We start from the raw sequence: 27129 nt of genomic DNA, 5'->3' as shown, positions 1-27129 counted from the left end.
GTCTCGCATCAAGAATGAAATGAAAACATGAAATTTCTTAACATGTAACGAACAAATAGATGATGTATTGGACGACAGTGTAGCTGAGTACACATGCTATTTCTTGAACAAATGACAACCAACTTCAAATAAAAAAATGCAGCCCCACAGCAGGATATGAAGAGAAGTAATTATCCCACTGTGACAACCATTATGGAGCTCTTCTGAGGAGGCTCTGGTAGATTTTTTGCTTTGGTTACTAATGGCGATGATACTCTCTGCCACTAGGTGATTTGGAGTTCCATTCTCCATTCTCATTGGGTGCTTTCTGAGGCGAAAATGCCCTCTGTAAGGAATCCAGTAGGGACGTTTACCATATTTTTGCTAAGATCCAGATACTTCTTAGAACTTAGTGTTAACACTGAATTGTTGACAATTTAATAGCTTGAAAAATCTAAACCAACAAGGTCTTCACGAAAAATTAGGGATGTCATCATGGTTAGCTCCAGATATAGACATTATGTTCCAAAAAAAATTGTGAAAATGAAACATGAACGAAATGCTTCTGGGCTTGTCCTTTCCAAATGGAATTAGTTAGAACAATTTGTTGAAAATTCAAACGATAGGGGACCTGGGAATATCTTTTTTCATTCTGAGGAAGAAATTTCGGAAATTCCAAGTCAGTCAATAGTCCACGCATTTCTATTACTGTATTTGGTAGGTGTATTGATTAAAATAGAAGAAGAAACAACTTTATTTCTTAAATACGCTATTTACATAAGTTATTTACAATGTACAAAGTTGAAAGAAATATCAGATGAATTTATTTATGGTCATTCTAACCATAATCTTCAGCATGACGAAGTAATTTCAGAAACATCAAAATGAATTCTTACACTAAGAACATCGAATTATTGGAAATTTTTTTTTTAACATTAGGAGAATTTATCAAGCATCCAAAATCAAACTGAAAAGATCTCTCATAGTTCTCATCTAAATCAATAGAATGACAGAAAAAGGGGTTTTAAGCAGAACATTTCGAAGCAGAACATTCAGAGAAGCATTGCGTCCCCAGTAATTGAATCAATTTGCTTTTGACGTGTTTCAAAATGTAACATCTCATCAAAATTCGTACTAACTAAAAAATTACTAGGGTATTCAGCTTCACAAATTGAAGAAATATTATAAATGTTTAATTACAACTCAATTTAGTTCTTTGGTGCGTATATTAAAAAAATATACATTCGTAACATTCAGTTTTTTAGTAAAAACCATATAGCAATATTAAACACAGTCGTTTAAGAACTAAAAATGCTAGCCATTCTTTCTTGATTTCAGAAGTTTCAGTTTTTAACATCCTCCACTAGATTTCCAATGCCTTATGATAATTTGGTGCCCTTCAGTTATAGTAAAATCATAAAAAAATTGACAAAATGTAAAAGGGAATTTTGCTTTAGACAAATTTCAAATTTTTGAACTTGCATGTGAGATATTTTGAACTATGGAATAGCATCTTTAGTTTTCCAACGAATATTTTCCACTTTGCGATGTGTACGACATAGAACAGATATTAATAATTTATATAAACAGTTACTATTGTCGGACCAGCCGCATCTATTCTAGTCATAAACATATGGTGGAGTTTTTAGGTACTTTAAGTCATTTTGAACACAAAATGGGTTGAGTCATCATTAGGGTTTCAGAAAACCATTGCAAAAACAATCTATGTATAATAAATAATTTCAGAATTCTAGAGAGTATTTTTTTTTCAAGTCAAATAATAGGCCCTGAAAATCGGGTGATTTGAATGTTAGACGAATATTTCAGTTGAAAAATTGTATATTCCATTCACACCACCGCATTACGTATAATAAGTTTTTCCTGCAAATTTATCCGATCAGAGATATTCAGAATTTCTTCAGGAAACCTAATATCAAATACCAATAACAATGATATAAATATTTCATAGAAATAATGCAAACATTAATAAGGCATTGTGAGATCGATATCCAACAGTCACACCAGATGAAAAACAAATTTGCACAGTTTTCTGACAGGAAGGCAACATTCTGTTTTCACATTTTGAACAACACATTTTCATCCTGATATTGTCCACCTTTCCTACATGTTGCTGAGAATATGAATCCACCCAAATTGATGATAATTAAACACCACTCTTTCATCTCCCTAAAGGCGAGAACTTAAAGCTTTTTTCACTGGAAACAGAGGTTTTTCGTTGTACGCATTTTGATTCGATTTCGTAAAGAGCTCAATTTTCATGGGAATTTATTGTGACTGGCCATCGTGGTTTTTTGGAAATGGAATCGTTGCAAATGTTCTCCCGTGGATTAGTGCATAGCAAACTTAAGATCGGATAATTTTGCAATAAGTTTGATCGTTAACTAGCCTGTATTAATACTAGAATTAAGACAAGTTATCACAGAGAATTTGATTAAGTGGTATATTGAACGTGTACGGGTTATTTTAACAGATTGTTGATGTATCAATGTTCTCGACTGAATACTGACAATTAGCGCAGACATTTCTCATATAACTCCTCATTCATTCGAACGAAACTGAGATGAGAATTCCGATGATAAGGAAAATGGTGTTATCACAAACTACGAATCTGAGATCGTACCACATAAACTCTACGATCTCCACCAACCAGGAATGTACTATTTCAACTCTTGCATATTTTTACTCAGCAAAAGGTTATTGTGTGGCCCGGACAAATGCCTTATCAACTCCGGTAGCGATTCGAATGATAAAGTACAGAAACAACAATTGAAACGTCCATTGTTACCTTCATTGGTAGTAATAACATTTCTATGTACAGAACAGAGATGCTTCAACAAGTGTGCCTTTTGTTTGAACATAGCCACACACAACCTACAAGCGAAAGGTTTCTCTCCTGTGTGTACCCTCAAATGAGTCTTGAGATTCCATGACATACCGAACTGTTTTCCACAATATTCACAACGATATTCACGAACTTGTCCACCAATCTGTTTACTAGAGGTTGAGTGTGAACTCTCGGCAGTTTCTTCAGTACTAGTACTACCACCACCACCACCACAAGCTGCCACGTAATTCGCTGGAACTTCCTTAGTGTCCTCTGGTGGTGGATTCACTTGAGTTTGGCACAATGACCAAGCACCCCAAGTATGTTCGAAAGTCTGGTACGAATCTGACATCAGTCCTTGGTCAGCTGAAGGTGGTCGATGCTTCACATCACCAGCAGCGGTGTCTGGATGTTGTCCAGGCGTTGGAGTATGAGTCCTGTCAGTAAGAAATGGAGGAGCACTCAAGGACAACGGATGATGAGCTGCCATAAGCGGTATCGGGATATTCTTGTACCGATGGTGATGTGCTGCAGCTTCTTCTATATAAGAAGGTGAGAAAGGGATGAAGGGGGGATTTTGAGAAGGGGAGTTGTGGAACCCTGGTTTCCTTTTCCTATGGGGGGTGACCACGTAGTTCTCAGGGTTTTGAACGAGAAGATGATGATCCACGAACGGTGGTTTCAGCGCCAGCTCCTCATGATGCCTGAAGTCGATTTGTTCGATGTACATTCCTTTTCTTTTCATTCGATGATGATGAAACTGTGACATATCATGCACCTTTGGGGATATCTTGACTGTGCTCTGGCCAATCTTCAAATGTTCCGAATTTTTTTCTTTTGGTTTCTGAAACATACTTAGCGCAATGAGTAATACTGACTCAATGAACAAATAGAGGACAATTCTAGGACAGGAAATATATTGAACATTGAAAATCACAGTAATAGTTTTATAAAGTCATCCAATAATGAGCATCCTAAAGGTACAATAAGGATATACAATAAAAACTATATGATTTTCAATGGATATTCGTTACTCTATCGATCTGCCAGATAAATTTCTGATGCATTCAATGGTTCATCACTATACATTTACGATTTCATGTCTTTGAACAACATCTGGAGGTGATTTTCTTGTCCATGGATATCCATTTGTATTTTAGCATAAAGAATCCTTCCTGAACAAGTTATCGAGTCTCTAAATAGTCTAATGAATGCAACTCAACTGTATACATATCCATGTCCATTTTAGAAGAGTAGTTCTTTCAGAATATGTATCATATTCATAGCTACCATGATTTCTTTGGGAGATACGCGTGTCCAAAGTTAACCTTCGAAAAATTGTCAAAAAGATGGGGTCATTTAAAAAATCGTCAAGACCGAACGGTTGAACCGAGCTCCATGACATTTAGACTAGAAGAGTTGCTCTTTCAAAATATGTATGTTCCACATTTACATGTACGGCCACAACAATCCTATATGATGTACAAACAACCACTGCATATTGAAGCATTATCGTTGGGGCTGTAGAGAAAAATTTAGACAAGAAAGAGTCAGTTTGTGGACTCTTCCTCCAGATGAGCCTAGAGCTAATTCCCATAGAAATATTACCTCTGTATCACTCCCATCCTGAGAAGCCTTATCCTCGTCATTCGACTTAGTATTTACAGTAAGATTAACGGGGTTCGGTGAGTTTTGGCTGGCGTCTGATTGAATGTTTCCCTCGTTCGTATTATCGTCGTCGTCATCCTTGATTTCACCCTCTTCCTTCTCCTCGATGTCGTTCTCCTTCTTGACGTTTATCGGATCCGGAATGTCGGTGTCTCGCGACCAATTCCCACAGTCGTCCGTCGAAATTTTGTCTTCCGATGTCGACGATTGCCATACGTCCGGCTTGATCTGGAGCAGTTCGAAGAGTTCCTGGATGCTGTCCAATTCGTTCGACTGGAAAAGATGAAAACTCGAAGGATGATTGTACTAGTCGAAATGTGTGAGGATGAGCATATTGCAGAAGATGCTTTGGGAAGGAGACTACTATAAAGATACATGAAATTAGATCAGTTCCAGAGGCAGAGGAAGGAGAAGGCTATGGTGTCTGCTGGAATCGAGAAGCTGGTGAAAGCTTTAGATCTCCTACTTGTTTATGGGGAGAACTTGAGGAAAAAGAAGAGTACAAGAAGACAATATATCTCAAGTCAGGATATAACTAGTTGGAAGTAGAGGTTTGGATAAGAATTATATACATAATGGAACTTTGCCAGGAACAAGGAGAGATTTCTCAAGATTAGCTCAGCAGTATGAAGCAGAGGCTGCAGATTCAACATTTCTGCCTACCCTTGTGACAAATTTGCAAATATCTTCAAAATTATGATGAAACCTTGACTTATATTCACAGTCCTACCAGAATCAGCCCACTAAGAGGAAAAAAAGAGGCTCACAAAGTAGTACTTTGATAGGAAGAAGACAATACATCTCAATTCAGGATAACTAGTTGGAAGTGGAGGTTTGGATAGGAATTATAAACATAATGGGATCAAAATAAGATAAACCAGTTACAGTTTGAATGGAAGAAGAGATAGAACAGGACTTTGCCAGGAACAAGGTGAGATTTCTCAAGACTAGCTCAGCAGTATGAAGCAGAGGCTGCAGATTCAACATTTCTGCCTACCCTTGTGACAAATTTGCAAATATCTTCAAAATTATGATGAAACCTTGACTTATATCGAAAGTCCTACCAGAATCAGCCCACTAAGAGGAAAAAAAGAGGCTCACAAAGTAGTACTTTGATAGGAAGAAGAGAATACATCTCAATTCAGGATAACTAGTTGGAAGTGGAAGTTTGGATAGGAATTATAAACATAATGGGATCAAAATAAGATAAACCAGTTACAGTTTGAATGGAAGAAGAGATAGAACAGGACTTTACCAGGAACAAGGTGAGATTTCTCGAGACTAGCTCAGCAGTATGAAGCAGAGGCTGCAGATTCAACATTTCTGCCTACCCTTGTGACAAATTTTCAAATATCTTCAAAATTATAATGAAACCTTGACTTATATTCAAAGTCCTTCCAGAATCAGCCCACTAAGATGAAAAAAGAGGCTCACAAAGTAGTACTTTGATAGGAAGAAGACAATACATCTCAATTCAGGATAACTAGATGGAAGTGAAGGTTTGGACAGGAATTATAAACATAATGGGATCAAAATAAGAGCAACCAGTTACAGTTTGAATATAAAAAAAGATAGAACAGGACTTTTCCAGGAACAAGGTGAGATTTCTCAAGACTAGCTCAGCAGTATGAAGCAGAGGCTGCAGATTCAACATTTCTGCCTACCCTTGTGACAAATTTTCAAATATCTTCAAAATTATAATGAAACCTTGACTTATATTCAAAGTCCTTCCAGAATCAGCCCACTAAGATGAAAAAAGAGGCTCACAAAGTAGTACTTTGATAGGAAGAAGACAATACATCTCAATTCAGGATAACTAGATGGAAGTGAAGGTTTGGACAGGAATTATAAACATAATGGGATCAAAATAAGAGCAACCAGTTACAGTTTGAATATAAAAAAAGATAGAACAGGACTTTTCCAGGAACAAGGTGAGATTTCTCAAGACTAGCTCAGCAGTATGAAGCAGAGGCTGCAGATTCAACATTTCTGCCTACCCTTGTGACAAATTTTCAAATATCTTCAAAATTATAATGAAACCTTGACTTATATTCAAAGTCCTACCAGAATCAGCCCACTAAGAGGAAAAAAAGAGGCTCACAAAGTAGTACTTTGATAGGAAGAAGAGAATACATCTCAATTCAGGATAACTAGTTGGAAGTGGAGGTTTGGATAGGAATTATAAACATAATGTGATCAAAATAAGATAAACCAGTTACAGTTTGAATGGAAGAAGAGATAGAACAGCACTTTGCCAGGAACAAGGTGAGATTTCTCGAGACTAGCTCAGCAGTATGAAGCAGATTCAACATTTCTGCCTAGTCTTGTGACAAATTTGCAAATATTTCAAAAATGATAATGAAACCTTGACTTATATTTAGTCCATAAAGGCTGTGAATTATACAAAATGTTGGAACCCACCTTGATGCAAGCTTGACCATGGTAGAGGAAGTCCAGAAGGTGACGCATGTGACAGCTCTTGATGCCGGGGATGAGAACAACACTCGGTCCATTAGAGTGAACACTTTCTCCGAGAATTTTTCGGACTAAAGGGCTAGCGGACGCCATCACCAGCTTGTGAGCGCTGAGGGTTGTCTTGTCATCGCATACGAAGGTCATGTCGGTGAAAATTTCCGATGTGAAGCAGGTTTTCACTTCGTCCACTATGGTTGCGTGATGCTTTCCATAATGCAGGGTTAGTAGGCCTTGCGAGTCTTGTTCTTCAGAGTACATGGCGGATTTGGTGATGGGTGAACAGCTGGAGAAAGAAGAAAGTACTAAGATATTATTATTCAAAAGGTCTTTTCAATCTGAGTATGGTTATTTCACTCAATTGATATGAAGCTTCACTTGACTGATTTTTTTTTAACTTGAGTGATTGATAAAGGATAAAGTAGAAACTTGTAGGAGAGAAATCCTCTTCGAAAAAAGAATCTAGCTACAGGACCGCCCCTTGTGGAACGCACAAAACTCAATCTTCGATTTTGACTTTTTTGTGGAAAACCGCTCAAAGAGGTCAATTTTAATTTTAAATCACATAACTTTTCATGTATACTTGTAGGGTTTGTGAAGCACCCTCTACGAGAGATGAGGGTTGAGTTTTTAGCATGGCAAACATAACTTTTTGTGCCAGAAATGGATATACTTTTTGTTGTTGAGGATTATTTGGTCAGTGAAGAGTTGTAGTGTTGTTGGTTTTAGTATTTGTATTGATTATGGGCATATAAATGTGGTTTTCCTGACGCATTCGAAGTGTATATTTTCTGAAGAGAACTTACAGGGTAGTCCGTTAGTCGGTCCGTTTGTCAGAGTATTGGTCCATGTGCCTCTTTCTACCATAGCCATTTGTCTCAGAAATCGATCAACGTAGAAACGTGAAAATTGGTCGTGAAATTCTCAAAATGACCAATTTCTCCAAAAACGTCGAGATAAATTTCTGCATTATGACCGTAAAATAGTTAGACTTTTTTGTTAGACCAATTCAATCGGGATTTTGCCATGTTCCTCGTGTTAACGTCTGAAACCAAAATTAAGACAAGAATTTGAGGACACTTCGATCAATTTTATTGGTTAACTATAACTTTATTTTCCATAAGTGTTTGTACAAAATTATAATTCCAGAAAATCACACGAACGCATCAGCACCGTTTTGGGAGAAAATCTCTCGAAATAAAACCGTAATCATATCTCACATCTTTCCAGCCCTTAGTTCAACAACCCTCACAATTGATTTTTATTATATGGCAATAAATTGAATGGTTAAATGGAGGAGATCGAAAACACTTTTTATTTTTGTTCACTTCGAGTATTTGTGTGAAGAAATGTCTCTTTTCATATAGGAAACACGTGACACAACAAAATAGCCTCAGAATTATTCAGCAATGATGCTTGTCAGCGGGGCCAAACCCAACAAAGACCACAGTATTTACCCAGAAAAGGAAACTTTCAGGTATGAAATCCATTTCCCTCAATGGAGACATCATAGGTAGATGCCTGAAGTTAAATATCTGGGAATAAACATTGATACCAAGCTTCTGTGGATTAAGCATCTCTGATGGGAGGATCTTAAGGAACAGTGCAACGCAACTCTTATGAAAATCTACACTGTTCTTGGTGCCAAAAGGACCTCCAAAAGAAAAGGAAAACAATTCGTGAAATAAATAGAATAGAATGGTGAAGTATTTCAAAAGAATGTTTTTCGAGGAGGTTCCCATTGTTTTCTCGAAAATCACTGATCAAAATCAAGGTCCAAGGCATATCCAACTCTCTTCCTGTCCTGAAAATAACAAAAAAATGAATGGGAAAAAACGTGCACTGACACCCATTCGCATAACGAATGAAAATGATAGCTCATAAATCCATTCAGCTTGTTATACGTATATTTACTGACATAAAGTTTACTACTAATACTACTACATACATTAAAGATAAAAATATTCAGATGTTTTATTTTTGGAATACTTTAACCTATATTTAAATCTGGTATGTTGTCTAATGCGTTATCTTTTATACAAACATACTCAAACGTATTCGGAAGGATGTGAAACACCATGCCGATTCTGAGTCATTTTACTATGCAATAGCAGAACGCCTACAACTTTGTTGCGATGCCAAAAGACTAGGGTATGTTAGAATGAGTAGTTCGAGCTATTTGGAAACACGCTTTCGTGAAAACAGTGAAAATAAAGGACTCCAGCATTCTGCTATTCGGAACATTGTTTCCAAAACTGAAGTTGAAGAATTGAACACGAAAAAAGTCATATGGTCATTTGAAAAAATCATCGATTACGTCTATCTCAAATTTGGAACACGCTGTATGGCATGGTCTTACAATACAATTTGAAATACTAATCGATCTGGCAAAAATAACAGCCTCTAATTTTCACCATGATCTTAACCATATGGAACACACCTTGATTTTCAGAATTAATTCCTCTTTCATCGAAATGAAACAAAGAATATACAAACATTCTAATTTGGAGTGAACGAGAATAACATATATTAAATTATTATGTAATAACAAGCATTTGTTCCTGAATTAATTATATATGCCGAATAGGTACGTTTATATGTTAATTAATTCAAATCAGTACCAGACTGAGAAATTATAAAGTATGGTGGCGATTGGAATGCTCAAGTTATAGAATCTTAACCTACTCCATTGTGTAATAGAATAAAACAAATAAGGCTCACTGCTACTTCAGCATCTCCACCCAGAGGAATATAGTGAAATTTTTTTTAGTGTTTTTGATTTTCTGAAAAAATCTAAATGCTTTTGAGTCATATGAAATTATTTCGATTTGGAATATAATTCATTTACTATCAGCATTAGTTGAATCATTTCATTGTCATGCATAATAAAGAGAGGTATTATCATTCATTATGCATACGAGGGCAAAATTAAAAATTCAATAGGATTTCCTTCATCTCATTTCATCGACATTGAATTTATTTACAAAACTTCCGCTGATTAAAAAAGATATATATGTGGTAAGTAAGTCAAACAAAGAAATGCGGGGGCCAACAAAATAATCTAAATCAAACAGGAGACAGAGCATGATTAGCATATACATCATCATAAAATGCAGTCATCGCAGACAAATATTTGACTTTTTGAATTTTCCTTCTCACTCCTCCTTTCTTTCACCTCGCAGTCAACAGTGGAAAGCGAAATTTCAGAATGATTCATCCACTTATTTATTTAATGCGTAGAACTATAGTACGAATGAAAAAACATTCTGCGAATTTAAAAATAACGTTAATTTTTTTCAAAATCATCAATTTTCAATCAGTTTTTTCTCTCAATTTTTCACCCTTGGTAGGATTTTTGTACCAAATTGTTGAGAATGGTGCTGTGTTTCAGTTTGAACGCCCTGTGTAGAATTCTGTTCCCAGCGCCAATTCCCCTTTCAAAAGAGCTTGAAAATTTATACAAGATGCCAAAATAACATAAGCAAGCTCGCATCGAAATGGGTAGATTGCAAGTTCTGAAATCAGAACGAAATATTTGAACGTTCACCGGCTCGATTCTATTTTACTGAATTTCCTAATTGCAATTGAGGATGGAGAAACTAGGCCACGTTTTGATCATTTCGAAAGAGCTCATTATAGAACCCCAGAATTAACTTTTCCATGCAATAATGCAAAGATTGTTACACTGAAATTTCGTTCTAGATATTCGATTGTTTTTTCTTCAGATCGACAACAGGGGTATTCTACAATAAAATATGGAAAACATTCACATAAGATTCACATTGAACTCACTTTTGTCACTCTAACTGCAAAAGTGAAAACGCTGAGAATTTTATACCAATTATTCCATTAAATGATGGAAATATTCGATTTTTTAGACTGCAGAAGGACTAGGGGGGGAAAATTTTCAACAAATTACTACATAAAAATTATATAAATAGAAGAATAGCCTGCACTTATAAGAATTTTAGACGTATAAAAATCATTTCATATATTTCTGATGAAAAAAAGTTAGATGCATTTTTCATTCTGTTGTCCAGTTCAAAAATAAACACTTCAGTGGTTTTTTATTGGTGAGTCCAAAAACCAAATGCCCCTTTACTGCCAAATCACCTATATACTCAAAAAAGAAGTAATAGAATAAGTAGCATGTTGTTTCATAAACTTCCATACTTTTCATGAATTTATTGAATTTTGGTGACATATCTTTTACGAGTTCAATACCAAAAATAATGTAAAAAACCATTTTTTCAGTTTTGTGGCAGTTGATTTTATTAATCAACTCCTTCTAAGGAAATAACTCAACAAAGTGAATTAAAAAATTAGAATGTTTTAAAATTGATTACTCAATTGAAAAGGGGGGCAAAATGTATTTGAACTAGGGGAGCAAATAAATTTAGGAGGAATATCCATTTTTGGAAAAAGGTTCCATTCCCAACTACATTACTGATACCAGCTCAAATTTTCCTGAGAAAATTGACCCATCTATCTCACCTATGTTTATTTCTTCTTAATTCAAGAAAAATTTTCGTTTTATTCATTCGCCTGTGGTCGTTCTAAAAAAAGGAATACGCTCAAGTTCAGAATACGAAAACACGTAGTCAATGTACTAGAAACAAAGATACCAGTTTCACAAATCCATAGTCAACTGGCTACTTTACATTACAAATAAATATAAATGAATTTTCTCTGAAAGTAACTCAAGGATAATAGAAAGGTTTACATAACATCAACTCACGTACGGTGATAGTCACTGAAGGGCATTTAAAACGTGAACGCAACAGGAGTGGAAATAACAATTTACAGAGTTCTTTTGAAATCGATGCAAGTAGTTCATTCATTATTTAGAATGTCGTATTTTGAAATTTAGGAACTTTCACCGAACGCACCAAAAAACTATGGCCATTCTTCTCGGAATTGATCATCAAATTCGTATTATGTAAAATTTTGCCTGTTAATGGATTTTTTGTTGACCAACCAGTCGCACAATAACACGAAATATGTATATTCTCATTTTCTGTCAAATAAAATAATGCCTCTTGAGCTCCTTTAGGAACAAACCACTAATGCACAATTTTAATGAAAAATTTTCAAGTATTGTTGTGTTATTTTGGTCTACATTAGTTTAAGATTATTTCCTAGATCACCAGGATTGCACGAGACTTATCAGACATTCTGTATGCAGAAGTTTCAGAAAGAAATAAAAGATTACCTCTCATTAATCCATTACCATTTCCAATAACTCCAGAAATATCTTATTGAAACTATACGAACAGTTGAATTCTTGTAATTTCACTTTCATTAAAAGAACTGTTATGATATCTGTAGGTAATAACTAATAAGCATCAACATAAACAGGTACGTGTTTCATTTCAGTTTGACTAAAATTCACAAACGATCAGCGATAAATATAAACAAAACCGCAAATACACCTATATTCAGCAACAACACGCAGATATAGCATTTGGGATTTTGGAATATTGCAAATATTTGGCGATTCCAAAGTGCAGATCAAAATGGGTCTGGGTGTTGAGAAAAAATCATCCCTTCTTTCTTACAGAATTGACCCTTGCACCAATAAATACAACATGTAATTCATAATAGCCTATCAAAATTCTTTTAACCTCTGGAATACGCCGAAATTCTAGTCTTTATTTTGTAAATTCAATTCTAATTTAATTATTATGTTGAGAAATGAAATTCAATATGTTTGAATCTTTCTGCATGAAAAATTCCTGATACAATATATCCCAAAGTTTCATCGTTGGCTTTGTAGTTCGAGTTTCATAGTCAACTCTTCAACTGATACGGTTTCATTGAGAAAATTATATCCATCATTTCCTATTGTGCTAAATTTAGACCAATTTGCGATGGTATTTGCCAGTACTCTGAGAAATCTCCACAGTAAACAGTTTAAAGTATTGTCTACTTCTACTGCATGCATAATTTATTCGGTACCTATCTTAAAACATCGGATTAAATTTTCTGGATATGTAGTTATTTGGAGAGATTGAAATGATTATAGCTCTCAAGCTTATTGGAACTTTTTCACCGAATAAACATTTGCCATTTTCAATTCGCGAATCGAATTTTCGATTTTTTCCATTTAAATCCACTTCTACTTGTTTATTACGAAAACCTGCAAATTAAAATTCCGTGAAGCCGTTTTTCGATAATTGAAAATGCAGAACGAATCAGTGGGAGTACATTTATGCGAATTTTACACGGAAATTATATTCGAAAACCCAACAAGATTCCATAAACACTGGGATATTATGATTCATTGTTTTTATATTACATTTCTATTCTTGATGGCGTAAACAAGTTATTACTTCGAATTCAGGATAGTGTGCTGCATTATTCCCTTTTTCGTTTTGAACTTGGAAGATGCGAGAAATGAGGTTGGAACTACGAATGAAATTTCGAGTTTTTCAAATACTTTTAAATATTCCAATTTTCACTGTTCTTCCATCAATTTCCATTGGTTGATCGGAGCCAAGACTTGCAGCACTTAACTTTTCGTTTTTTCTATAAACGAAAGGACATACTTTATTCCAAGGGGAGTTATAATTCTGACCATGGTTTCGGACTCATTTGTTGATATTTAAACAGACAGATATTATAGTTGAGGTTCATTGATATTCATTATAGCTGGAAATTTTCGTGTCATTTTATTTATGTAGAACTTCTACTTTCTTGCTGGTTTCTTCCGAATGCCCAAGGTCCACCGTGTATATCTCAGAATTGAAATGGTCATGGATCAAGTCGATTCCCCGTTCTCTCTCTCTGAATCGAGTCTGCTCCAAATATAAGAGAAAGAACGAGTGAATTGAATCCATTTCAGTTGTTACCTCGATCGAATGGTACAAGAGACTTGGGTTCGATATTTCTACATCTCTTCAGGGTTATCCAGTGTTGTATTACTTGCACAACCTTCAGAGGAGACACATCATTTTGAGTCTAAAATTCCTCCTTTCTTATTGACTAACGATACCTGACCACTTTCGATATCATTCAGACTTGTATTTGACCTTTCATGGCTTGAAAACGCGAAGATCGAACACCTCATCGGGATATGGCTTAGCCACTTTCAGGCAAAATAAGACCTTCCGTAACATTTCACAATCTCGCAATAATAATCAATATTATTCGAAAATTATGCATGGGAATTTCGATGAACATTTATACGTTCACTCAACTCGTCGAATACTTGCATATTCTCAATCCCCCCTTTGTTGTTTTTTTTTTTGGTTGGCCATATGGAGAGAATGGACATTCGGATTATTTCCAAAATAACCACATACAGGAAACACATTGGTAATTGAGGGAAATGTCATATTATAACAAGATTTCAACACCATTAATTAATTTCTTCAAAATTCAAGAGGGTAGTGAGCTTAAAATTGAGTTTCACAACATGACATTTGAGTCACACAAGTTTGGAAATTCCATAACTCGAAAACTTTTTGAGCTCAGCACATGCAGTAACAACTGTTTCAGAAACCGTCATTCAAGCAATGCATACTTCGAATTTCAATAGTCTGGCATCAATATTTTCAGAGATATGATTTTGTTTGTGTATGTGCCTTTGAAACGAGCAGATCGAAACAGCAAATGGGATTTCTGAAAAATGCAAGTTGCTCCTTGATGTTTATCATATGTTTATGTACTCCTGGCCAGTCGATTACAATCATTCGTACACTATTGGATTAAATATGACATACGAGATTCATTCGAAGGAAAGCCTTCATATTATTATGACTTAAGCCTTGCAGCTTTCACACTACTCTCCAGAGGAACATTCACTTATGTAGCCCTTTCCTGGGTTTGGGGCTATTTGCGATGGTCGGGTCCTGTTTCCTCTTCGTCTCCTTGGTGTCCTTGATCTCTCTCCTGATCTCCCCACAATTCCTGTAGAAGTGGATGGTATTCTTTGCCATGTTCTTCTGCATTGGCGCTTTCTGTATGACTCTATCGATATTTTTGGGGGATGTGTGTTTTCTGAGCGCTGCAGTACTCAAATAAAAGTCCATTATTCACAAAATCTTGTCCTAATTGAAATCGAAAGGAAAACTGTCTTCTGAATATTGAAACTTCAACCTTTTCAAATCGAAATTGAGATATTTTTCCACCTACAATCACCTTGTAATTGCAGGGTAAATATTCGAAGCCTTAACTGCTGAGAGAAGGGATCAAATGAAAAATTCTAGAAGAAATTAACTTGAAAACTAGTTGAGCTAGAGAAATAATCTTTATCGCAAAGCAAACGTCACTAGTTGACAATCAACCCTTGAAAATATTATTATTATTTGCTATATTCAAAGTTCCCTTCTTGTCAAATGATACCCAAGTTTTGTACCAATTTCATAGGAGTATCTCTGATGATGGTGGATGGATTTTTTCAGTAGTGCCAAAAACTGTTCAGGGCATTATATTCTTTCTCTAAGTTGTTGGTTTGGGCATGATAAATTTACCAATCATTGTGCAACAACCGTTCTGGATAGAAAAATGGAACTGATAGCTGACATCCCATAATTGATATGGTCAAAATATGCAAAAGGGTGAAGTTTTTATTCTATTGATAGAGTTGAAACAATTTCTGTGAGGTCGACGAAAACATAGCTTTAAAACAATTAAAAACATCAGCAAGTTATCAAGCACCATTCAACAATGGACAATTATTTCCATTATCTCTCTTACGAATCTCTCAATTTATGCTTGACTCCAAGGAGAGTGATAATTTTCTTTCTTTAACCTCCCGCCAATATAACCGGTTAGTTCAAATTGTGTCAGAACTGATTGGTTAACAAGATGAATGATATACATAATTCGTTTTTCGCAAGGAAACTTTTCAACGAAGGAAGAAATTGGTTTTTAGCTCTTGTATTGTTTCATATCGCATATAATGCAAGTATATCGTGGTGAATAATGTATTCAAATGAAAATGAAAGTGCACTCTCGTTGTATTGCGCATACGACCTTATTTCTGAAGGTGATTCAACCATTCAAGAAGAAAATACTACTTCCATATTCGACGGTTTTATCCTATTATCTCCAATTTGGACCTTCGGGATCGAGAACAAAAAAATCAATCAAGAAATTTTCAGAGTTGCTGGACATGTACGAACCGAAAATCACAGAGTCCTATTATTGTTGAAACTGAATATTTTATTCTAATCCCAGATGGATTTTTGGGTTTTCAAAAATTGACTTTTTTCGCCCTCCATTTTTGAAGGATAAATTGATATTTCACGTCTATAAAAAGAAGGTTCATGTTGCCCAGATTTGGATCAAACATATTTCAGAAATCGTTTAATTTTAATGGGGTCACTGTTCCTAATAGGTTTCCTGAATTATCAGGTAGTATTTCTATGATTCTATTGACAACCTGAAGAAAAATCTCAAGAAATTGATTGAGCTCAGTGGATGAAATAAGTTGACAGTTCATTCCTTGAAATAATTAGTTTCAAAACATAAATTGAGAAAAGTTTGTGGTTCATTTTGTAAACAGAATGAATGTATAACTCCAGATCGATTTGTTTTCGTGTAAGTAATAAAATTTGAATCTCCTAGAGTGGTTTTCATGAGGGTTATTCGGAAATTAATCTTCCTATGCATTGTAGAAGTTCAACACTTCAAAATGATTAATATTGAGGAATCAATCATAAAAAATATCATAGAACTGAAATTGAAGGAGCTGCGTCAGTGAAATTCATAGTTTTGTTTCAGTAATACTCAATATATTTCACTTTTTCTCTGAAAATTACTGTAGAGGAATCGATAAAATTTGGTACAACAGAAATAGAAAATCTCTCGGCAGAAATCCTTTCAGCATTTGAGCCCAAACGATGGATTTCAATAGTTGATAATAAAATAATGATTTGGGCCCTGTCATTCAGAAAGTTTTCTATCAGGACTCAAAAACTCGAAATATTTTCGGCCGCTGTATAATACTGATTTTCTGTAACTCATTTACTATTTGTATTTGAGTGTGTTTGATACTGAAACATATATGTGAAGTTCCAGCAATCGCTATAGGTGGTTTCGGAGTTATATGTCCCAAATTTTTCCCCATATTTGAAAAAATACCGATACAACTGAATTGAAACCCTGTAACGAGTAGTAAAAAACCGATAAAAAAAATCTCACTCAAAACTCTGTATCTACTATATCTCAAAATGTACAAAAAGTTATTCTACAGCTTAGAAATAGTTTTCATTCCCATAGGACCTGTACTTTTGGAAATATTTGAAAAAAACTGAACGTACCCTGTATAGATAACCTCTTCGTTTATGAAGCTCCTTAGCTCACGTCTGTGCTTGTTGTTTTTTTCCGCAACAATGAATTCAGTAGGAAGCTGAAAGCTCCATTCTTCGGTTTTCAATGTTTCCAGTGTGATGAATATTTCTGATCGTTTGTGATACATACGACAAAGCAATGAATGAATAATCTCCTTATGCCCATTATGTAGTTTTCTGAGAAAACTTCGATTCTTAGAGTCAGCCGTTGTAAAATGTAATGTTTTTCGTTTTGAACACGAATATGAATATCATTTGTTGCAGATATAATAGGAGTGAAATAGGTTAACAGGATAATACGTGTTCTCATATACTCGTACATATTTATAGTTTTCAATTGCACACGCAAATTATGGAAAAGTTCGAGCATAGCTGAGATGTTATCACACTCAGTTAATAGCTTAAAGTAATTTCGCTGATTTTCATGGATCATAAAGTTTGGCAATAATCTGCGACCTAAATTTTTTATTGGCACAACTAATTGACTTTCAAATGCTCGGGGTACTTTGCTCGGAATCTATAGCTTTCTTCGGAAATGAGATAAACGATAACTCACCGATACTTGGGACACCTGTTAGCCAGCAATGTAATGTATTATTTTGTATATAATTTGCATTGCATTCCACATAATTATTCTCTAGGCCATCAGCCCACGGTTCCATAGCTCACTGTATTCATTGGAGTCAGTTCGGAATGAACCAGCTATTCTTACTTCTCACTCCATATAAATTGAGAAATATTTTCCGGTATTGTCTTTCTCACGCCTTATTGCGCGATTAGAGATGCACAATATCGCATACCTTTTGATGCCGAAAATACGTATTGACTGAACTTGTGTTCTGCCATTCCATTCTCCTTTGGTCATTCTCACATCAGCCAAATTCTGGTCTTCAATCTCAAGAAAATCAAAAATAAAGGCAAGATGACATCTAGTAATAGATAAAATGGTTCAAACTCATGTAGCAATTCTTTGCTCATCTCCAACATAAGTATATTTACTAAACGAACGATGTGCTAGACCACTACTGAGGACAAGTGGCTATGGCCACTTCGATCTCTGGGGTTTTCACACATTGATCAAAACGAGGGTAGTATGGGTGAAAAATACTAATTTCACCATGCCTGTATACCAAAAATCATCCGAATATTCCAACAATTACTTGGTATTTTCATTCGAACGTCTATATAATACTGCATGATTTTCTCTTACTTCTGACTGTATCAAAATTTCTTCAACGCTGCGTTTCATTCGAAAATTGCTTCGTAACCTTGGATGTGGGTGCTCATTAATACCTTCTCGATTAGTAGAAGACCTTCAACTAGAATTGGCATTGCAGAAATTCGCGAATTCTATTCATCACCTTTAATGCGATGAATCCGCTGCTGAACATGAATTGACGGCTGAAAAACAGCGAACATTCGGCAGAGCGAAATCTTTTCATGACCTTATTAAAGGCAACAATGAGATTTTGCAAGTGGATTCAGCTAAATGAAAAAAACTGCTATTACACCATCACATACATCGGAGCAGTGCGAAGTTAAGACTAAACTAAATACGCGTCATTAAGAGAATCATCAAGGAATGTGAATGTCATTTCAATTATGAAAAAATATCTATTGAATTGTAGATTCATGGCTATCATAATTATCTCCTTTCAAGACAGGAAAGAAACTTAATATCATACGTATAATTTATTTATGTTGCAATCTGAAATAATTCAACTCATTGTATTTTTGATCTCATCTCTCTTACGGCAGGAATCAAATAACTGAGCTTACTGTGCATAATTCAATTCATCAATAATATCACCTCCACCGAGATATAATTTTTTTAATCGCCCATTCTGGATCATTCCGAAAGCAAATCTAGCTGGTTCGAAAAAAACATATTTACTTCATCTATTTGGTTCAAGAAATCGTTTGGTAATTAGGGCATACGAAATATATTTAACCAATTATTAGGGTTCCTGGTTTTTCCAGAAACAACCCGTTTCTGGGAAAAATGATTTTTTAAGTCAATTCTAAGGATAAAACATAATTATTTCAACCGGATTGGCTCCTGAATTTTTTGTTTGATTTACAGGTAGAAGCTGCAAAACCAGAATAGGAGAAGATTAACGAAGCATTGCAAAAGGTAAGAAAGATACAAATTAACTACTCAGAAATAATAGCACGTTTGACCGCTATTTTGACATTTCGAATATTGAGTCGTCATATGATGAAAGTAGCATGATAATCCGTGAGTAAAACCTTAGTTTTTCGACCTTTAGAATATGTGTAACGTTATAACAAGGAATGAGAAAAGTTTTACGATGGAATGACGCATTTTGAATATTAATGAATTTTCAAAAATGACCTATTCAAATTGAGCTTCCAACACACGTTACAATTTGAAATTAACTTCATGTTTACATCCCTCAAATTTCTCTCTTGTTTGAAAAACAAAATATTCATTGTGAAAGGTTTCTTTTCTCCCATTAATTTGTATGAAATTTGAGAAAACTTTTTCGTATTTTTTTAATGATCATTTCGAAATTCACTGATTTTCGAAAGTAGAACGTAGGCAATTATAAATATTGACTAAAATTGAAATTTTCATTACTGAAACCATCTTTTTTTTTATAACTTCTTACATGGAAATGAACCATGTAAATTTTGGTTCATTATTTCCAGTTTTGAAAGTAAGTACGAAGAAAATATAACTCTTTCTGAAATGTTTGCCATTTTTCATCTTTCAAGATGAAAATTAGGTTATTGCTCGGGTTATTGCAGGAATAGTTTTGGTTAAATGGTCATAAATGCTTCAAGTTTCATTTCCCAATTTGCAGAATTAGGAATTTGAGGATTGTAGATTGTAGAAAAGACAATCAGTTTCGATCAACTATAAGGGTAGGAAATTCTTGTCACTTCTTCTACGCTACTAGAAGAGTTATTCTTCAGAATATATGTATCACATTCAGATCTACGATCATTTTTCTGGGAGATACGCTTTCCTATATAGATTTTTCTGGGAGATACGTGTGTCGAAACTAGAAAAGACTGATGATACAATATTCACGATTGAAACAGTTTGCCACATTTAGTAATTTCTTGAGAAATTACAGTTGAATGGTTGGCCTAGGACATAAAAGTTTTATTATAAACCAATATAAGAAATTTTGTAGCGTTCTCGCTGTATTTCATTTTGTGTCACATGGCATTGGTTTCTAGATGGGCAATAATGCTGCGAAATAGAAATAAGAAATGTGCATGGAAGTATGGATGGATAGTTTCAAATAATGGCTCTATTCGTTGTGTGTAATGTTGCATTAAATTCATCCTTGAAATCGGTGGTTATTGTTGGACACATCGATCGGTTGTCAGGAATTTGTTCTTGGAAAGTTTCGAAAAGAACACAAGTAATTCAAAGTACGTTCCCGCCGGTGAAATTTGCATACAACAATGTAACACTGCCTATGTAATACTCGTTAAAAAAATTTCGAATTCCGAGTTATCTTGGAACTCGGTTGTTTCCTGAAAAATGTTATTCAATCGAATGTTTGATTCCATTCATCGAGAGAAATGATATAGCCGGAATTCATTTCACGTTATGAATAAATCCTTCTGATTACTAACATCAATTAAAAGTAGATAACCGTAAGTAAAGTTGATAGGAGTGATCAATTCTAGCGTAGTGTCAATGGGGTGGAATTTGTCATTAATGTTTTGACTCTTGGGAATTATTAATTAACAATGCTTTCACCAAATTGCCAACGGTAAAGAATTTGAACAGTGATTCATTCGAATTTAATCTCTTAATCGTTACATTATTTAGTCCATTGAAATTATGTTTTGAGATACAATTGCTAATTCATGAATACATAAATGAATAAACAATGGATATGAAACATTCGATGGAATAACTGAAACTGAGAATTCTTGTGTTTTTTTGGAATTCTTTATAACTATGAATAGAAGAGAATTTGTAATTAAAATTCAGGAACAGTTTAATGTTAAACGAAAAATTATTTTAGTTTTTATTATACAAGGTGAGTCTTGGCCTTATATTTTAACAGAAGGTTTCTGATGTCGAAAGAAATACTTTTCCCCTTAGACATTTGTTCCAATTCGGCTCGGTTGAACAGATACAGGCTCTGGGAAATCCATGAAAAAATGTTGTTTGAGATGTATCTCACAAAGGATTCACATTTGACCATTTTGGAAAATTAAAGCATTCTTCGTATCCTCGATTTCGAGTACTTTGGTATTTAAAAATGAAAAATATCTTTGAAATTCGAAAATTTGGGTGCTATCGCTGAAATCGACTCTGTTTAGAAGATAGAGAGATTTGGAGTGTCATAGATTTAGCTTGTTAGGGTATTTTGTTTTTGCAGGGGTATCATAGCTCATTATAGAAACTTAAAATGTCTTTTTATCTACGCCGAATCGAAAAAACTGGTAAAGGAAAGAGTGTTTCTTTTGACCTCAAGAATCTACTGTTAATATATGTACAAGTCAAAGACTTACTCTGTATATTTTGCACATATTTACTTTCTCTCTTAGAAATGAAGAAAAAATCATTGAAAGACTCCTGATTTGAGAAATATCAGTAGAGAGTAGTTGATGAATTCTTTTTCATTATTCATATCCAAACATTCGTGTCAGTCATAATAATTATTTATTGTATTCACGATAATTTTAGTCAAAACAAAACGTATATATGTTCAACTTCCAGAAAATTCTAGTTTCTTCACTCAATCCCTACTCTGCAAAAATTTTCCGCAGTTGACATAAACTGCCATTTAACCGTGCTTCTGGTGAAAAAACAAGTGGCTTAGGAATAAAACGGTGCCCTTCTAGAATAGTAATTGCCAGTTTTGTAATCGGTATCTCGAATTTTGCAACCTAACCCTGCCAAAACATGGTATTTCATTCAAACACTAGGCCTACATAAAGTTTCGAAATCTTCAGTCCATTTATAAACCGATCCTTTGAGTCAACGTGACTTTTCTATTTAGCACACCGTGTGCATATCATTTTCACTTCAACAAGTCTAAGGAGTTTCGCTAACTTTGGCCAAATCCGCAAGGTTATTCAGTTAAAGAAGTAGGGTGTTGTGTATAAAATCCAACATGTAATTTAACAATTAAACATGATCAGAAAGAATAGTTTAGGAATTGATACTTTTCTTCCACCAACTGTTGACTAGAAGGAAGAATTGGATTTATTTATGCTGACTTAACTTACACTCACATTACTGACGTAAAACGAAAGGTCCTGATTTGGATTGGACTATAATTTCTCCGAATTATGACTAATGAGAATGATTCTTCTAAATAGATAAATCGTTAATGAATCAATTATATCAGTCGTATACAGATAGAACATAATTTGAATGATCGACGGGATTCTCGAGCATATTTAAAAATGCTAAATATCGAACAATAAAAAACGTCGGTAATAACTTAAGCATTCAGCCTTATTAAAACAGTGCATTTTAATACCTATTGTATCGCATATAAATCAAATTAATCGATCTATTACTTAATTTTCTCAGAAGCAATTATCGGCATCAGTGTAATTCGAAAAGATTTAATCGTTTCATCTGAATGAAAAAGTGGCAGATTCAAATAATGAACCTACACTTAATATAAGTGTGCGTTTGACGTGAAGGTTGACGGAAAATGTATTGGGATATGATGAATTTGCGAATACGCCGAAAGTACTATTGGTCCAGACCGATTTTGATGGTATCTGACAGCTGTTGGTTATTAGGGATCGATTTTTGATTACATCCTCAACGTGGACTAGACTAGACTAGACCAAAATAAGTTAACGATTTAGGGGGGTTTTCAGAAAAGTGACAATAGGGTCCATTATGAAATTGGGAGACCTATTCAAATAATTACTTATAAATGACACAGTTGAGTACTACCATTGACGTACGACGCTTGGGGAAAAATTGAGACAATCAGGGTCCAAAACACCAAAATATGTATCAAAAGAACTTGAAAATGTCGGGTACCAAATTTTAAATTTTACCAAGACATTTTCTACTCGTTGCTTTGGATATCCTTCAACTTCTGTCAGTTTAATTTGATTTGGATAGGGGAGAAATTGTTGTCATATCTTCTGAACAATCTTTTTCTGTTGTTATGAGCTGGTTCAGTGCAGGTTGTAATTTCTTTATCGGAGTGTTCGTTGGGAAGATTATATAATTAAAAATTGTATGGTGTAATCGAGTGAAATTTCATTTCACACATAGTGATTTCTGCTCGCGTTTAATACGATGTTTCGCAATTCAGCAGGGTTGTTTTTGGGCACTGAATATGAGGAGATTTTGAATGATTTGCGGCGGGTATGTGTGGTCGGTTGAATGAGGTGAAAACTATTTTCTCGACAGAAAAGTAGGTTAGTGGGTACTTTAGTCGAAATAGCGATGCAAGTGCATTTTTCGGAGGGCTCGTGAGTTTCTAATATAGCACGAGGCGCGCGTTAAACTGTGCGCATTGCTGTATTGAAGCGGGAAATGTCAAATATATGAATTATTCCCAACGGTCCGGTGCAAAGGATGCTGGTGAGGACTTACCCGGAAAAAACAGGAGTCCTAGAGGGTACCCGCGACTTCGGTATCCAAATTGTCGCGAGCACCAAAAACAGAACCGGATGATCGGGCCATAACTACACTGCACTGCACTATTTTAGCACTCACATTAGTCGCTCTCTTCACTGGCCTGACTTCGCATTGAGTGAATTATATTTTTGGGCCACGGCTCTCAACATCAGTTGCGCCACAAATGAAAGTAAAAGTGAATGCTCAACAGCAACTCTTCCGATTCTCGTGTGCGGGCTCGTGTTCGTCAGACGACTGCACGCTGGGAATAGGTACGAAATCTCACTATTGAAATAATTCCAGGTTGAAAAGGCCACCTGTATAATTTGGTGCAAATATTAACATCGGCCGGAGTTGCAAGATCGCACATAATAACACGAGTTCTTAATTTCTCCCTTTACTTTCCCCTCTTTTCTCTTAATGGCCCCCACTACTGCACGAGTTTTTTCCTATCTCTAACTCGCTTGGGTCGTCTTTCTCTAGTACTTCCAAGGTCGAAAGGCTTGCGCGAACACTATTCGCTTGGATTTAGATTTTTACTTTTGCACTCATCTGTGAACATTGTCAAGTAAGTGGTACAGTCTGACTATAAAGTCTCCCATAGACGATCTCACAGATTCCCACAGGTGTGACACAATACCTTGCATTGCTAAATTCCACTTTCAAGTCCCCCTTCATATCCTTTTATACTATGCCATCTACGTGGATTTTGTTTTTTTTTTCCACCAATTTTTTTTTTCTTTTTGATCCACAGCATGGAAAACTGGACCAGAGAAAAAATGTGATCTGTGTCTTGCCCAAAATCTGCCTTACATATAGTACCGTACTGAATACCATATAAGGGCATTATTCCAAATTTAAAAAAAAAAAACTGAACCTTTCCTTCAGATCCACCTTCCAAGTAAATACACCTTCCACATAAATCAGAGGGATGGTAGATCTGATCGCCCACGACCAGAATGACAAAAAATTATCCTAAAAATAATGATAACTGACAATATCAGGAAAAACATTTTTGTAGGCTCGTTTACTCATTCAAACAACTCATGAGCCTCTTTGAAGAAATGTTGTTTTTTCTTCTTTTCATCAATTTATGTTTTGCAATTATTATCATCTCGATGTTTCCCCGAGAAAGAAAAAATGTGCAACGTTTTTCATAGCCTCAAACTCAAAAAAGCTACAAAATATCATCGAAATATTCGAAAATTATTTTTTGCGAGATTGTTTTTTACTTTTTTTAACCATATCATTCAGTTCTAATTTGTTATAGATTAAATTCATTTTAGTGGGGGTTGGGATGTCCTTCTTCTCTCATCAAATTCATTCTTCGTTGAAAAACTGCTGATTTTCCAAAATAAATCAATTTTGATAATAATCATACCAAAATTGTACCCAAATAGCGTTATGAATATCGTATATAATTTCAAATTCGTAAATTCTTCACATCTTGGTCATGCAGATGTATTTTTAAAATAGATACATCTTTCACTTAATAAATACAGGGTGAGTCTTTGACTCGTACAAATATTTTAACAGTAGATTCTTGAGATCACAAGAAACACTTTTTTCCCATACTATTTTTTCCGATTCAGCCCTGATAAAAAGGTATAGCCTTCTTGAGTTTTCATAATGAGCTGAGCACAGCTCATTTTTGCAGGGGTAGCAACCCCTGCAAAAAACAAATTACCTTCAGAATAACTACCTAAATCTGTGACACTACACATCTGTGAATCTTTCAAAAAGTGTTGCATTCGGTCAAAGTACCCAATTTTTCGAATTTCAGAGATATTTTTCATTTTTGAACATCAAATTACTCGAAAACGACGCATTATACGAGAAAATATGAAGAATACTTCTATTTTCACAAAACGTTCAAATATTCATTAAATAGCGTCGAACTTGGGTTGGGTTCTTTGAATTTTTTTATTTTTATGCTACGTAATGGTCATAATGAGAAAAATGGAAGACATCTTGTGTTCGAAAAAGATTCAACAAATAAATGAAAAACAATATTCCGAAATTCATTTAATTCGATAAAACCGTTTGTGAGATAGAACTAAAAATAATATTTTTTTAATGGTTTTTCAACAGCCTCTATCTTTCAAACGGAGCTGATTCGAAAAAAGTATTAAAAGAAAGAAGTGTTTCTTTTGATCTCAAGAATCTTCTGTTAAAATATTTGTACAAATCAAAGACTCGCCCTGTATATACCTTAAATGTTAGATGTCATCACCAAATGTCCAATTCAGTAAAATTTTGGTCCCATTTTGTTCTGAAAATATATATTTCATAATTCACTCCAAAAATCTCTCTTATTTATCGAAGAATTACCAGAAAATATTTTAGGTTGAACTGAAAATTTTGTGTAGAGATATTGTGAACTATTCAGACATTGCAATAAAGTTAGTCCACAATATTCATGTAAAACACTGCAAATTTCATACGTAGGTACTATGTAATAAACGCCACATAAAAAAAAATCACGATCCAAACGAGAATTGAACCGTCGACCTTTGTATGATGAGAGCAACGTCAAATCAATTTTAAATTTGATTTATGCTTATTGGCTCATAATATGTACAAAATTATAATTGATACTTAATCCAAAGTTTCAATAATCAAAAACTAATTTGAGTTGAAATGGAGCTATTGGATACCACTGCAGTTTCGTTGGTTCAACCAGAATATTCCCCAGAAAAGATTTTTTTGACTTATTCCGATATTTTCTTCCTTTAAAATCGTTTGAAAGCACCCTAGTATTACTAGTATTGGTTTCAAATGGCATTCGATTTGTTTACCAAATTTAATCGATTTAGATTTATCTCCAATAGTTTCCATAAGGAACAGATTGAAAGGCATATGCCATTCTTTTGAATTTAATCTTATTTTCATTTCGAAATCTGCGTGACTCGAAACATTTTGAGTATATTTTTGATTTTTTGTTGTTGGGGAAAATGGATTCCGTGTTTTTTTCAACTCAAACCTTCTTTCCCTAACTCAATATATTCCAAAGCTAACGTGAAGTGTTAGATGGACAGATTAATGTTTCGAAACTACTCAAAAATATTTTTCTTGCCTTTTCAATGTTGGAAAAAAGCAATATTCTGTTAAAGTAGAAAAAAATCCAAGCATGGTTTTAATTCTGATTCTCAATGGCCTTCAATATTTCAAAAAACAAAAATTAAAGTAGGAGTATAAAGGAAAAAAATTTGGATCAATCCTCAATTTAACTCAGATGAGAATTTGAATCCCTACATGATGGATATTCATGGAGA

The 27129-nt window shown here is 34.6% G+C and overlaps 1 protein-coding gene across 3 annotated transcripts; it reads right to left on the bottom strand.

Moving 5' to 3' along the window:
- Positions 1-715: 715 nt before the first annotated feature.
- Positions 716-24375, bottom strand: LOC123322170 (transcription factor Ken). 3 transcript variants are annotated; one of them, XM_044910038.1, is made up of 5 exons: positions 23831-24375; positions 7771-8009; positions 6914-7250; positions 4433-4765; positions 716-3668 (listed from the first exon to the last, which is right to left on the bottom strand). In XM_044910038.1, the coding sequence occupies exons 3-5, from the start codon at positions 7223-7225 to the stop codon at positions 2658-2660; spliced, it is 1656 nt and encodes a 551-aa protein (XP_044765973.1). In that variant the 5' UTR covers positions 7226-7250; positions 7771-8009; positions 23831-24375; the 3' UTR covers positions 716-2657. The 3 variants fall into 3 exon arrangements, with proteins under 3 accessions (XP_044765973.1, XP_044765972.1, XP_044765974.1); XM_044910037.1 differs by lacking the exon at positions 7771-8009 and having other exon boundaries at positions 23831-24372; XM_044910039.1 differs by lacking the exons at positions 7771-8009; positions 23831-24375 and adding an exon at positions 17819-18071.
- Between the last annotated feature and the right edge of the window lie 2754 nt (positions 24376-27129).

Source organism: Coccinella septempunctata, chromosome X (genome assembly GCF_907165205.1).
Source record: "Coccinella septempunctata chromosome X, icCocSept1.1, whole genome shotgun sequence".
Taxonomy (NCBI): Eukaryota; Metazoa; Arthropoda; class Insecta; order Coleoptera; family Coccinellidae; genus Coccinella; species Coccinella septempunctata.
This window is presented reverse-complemented; position numbering and strand designations above follow the sequence as displayed.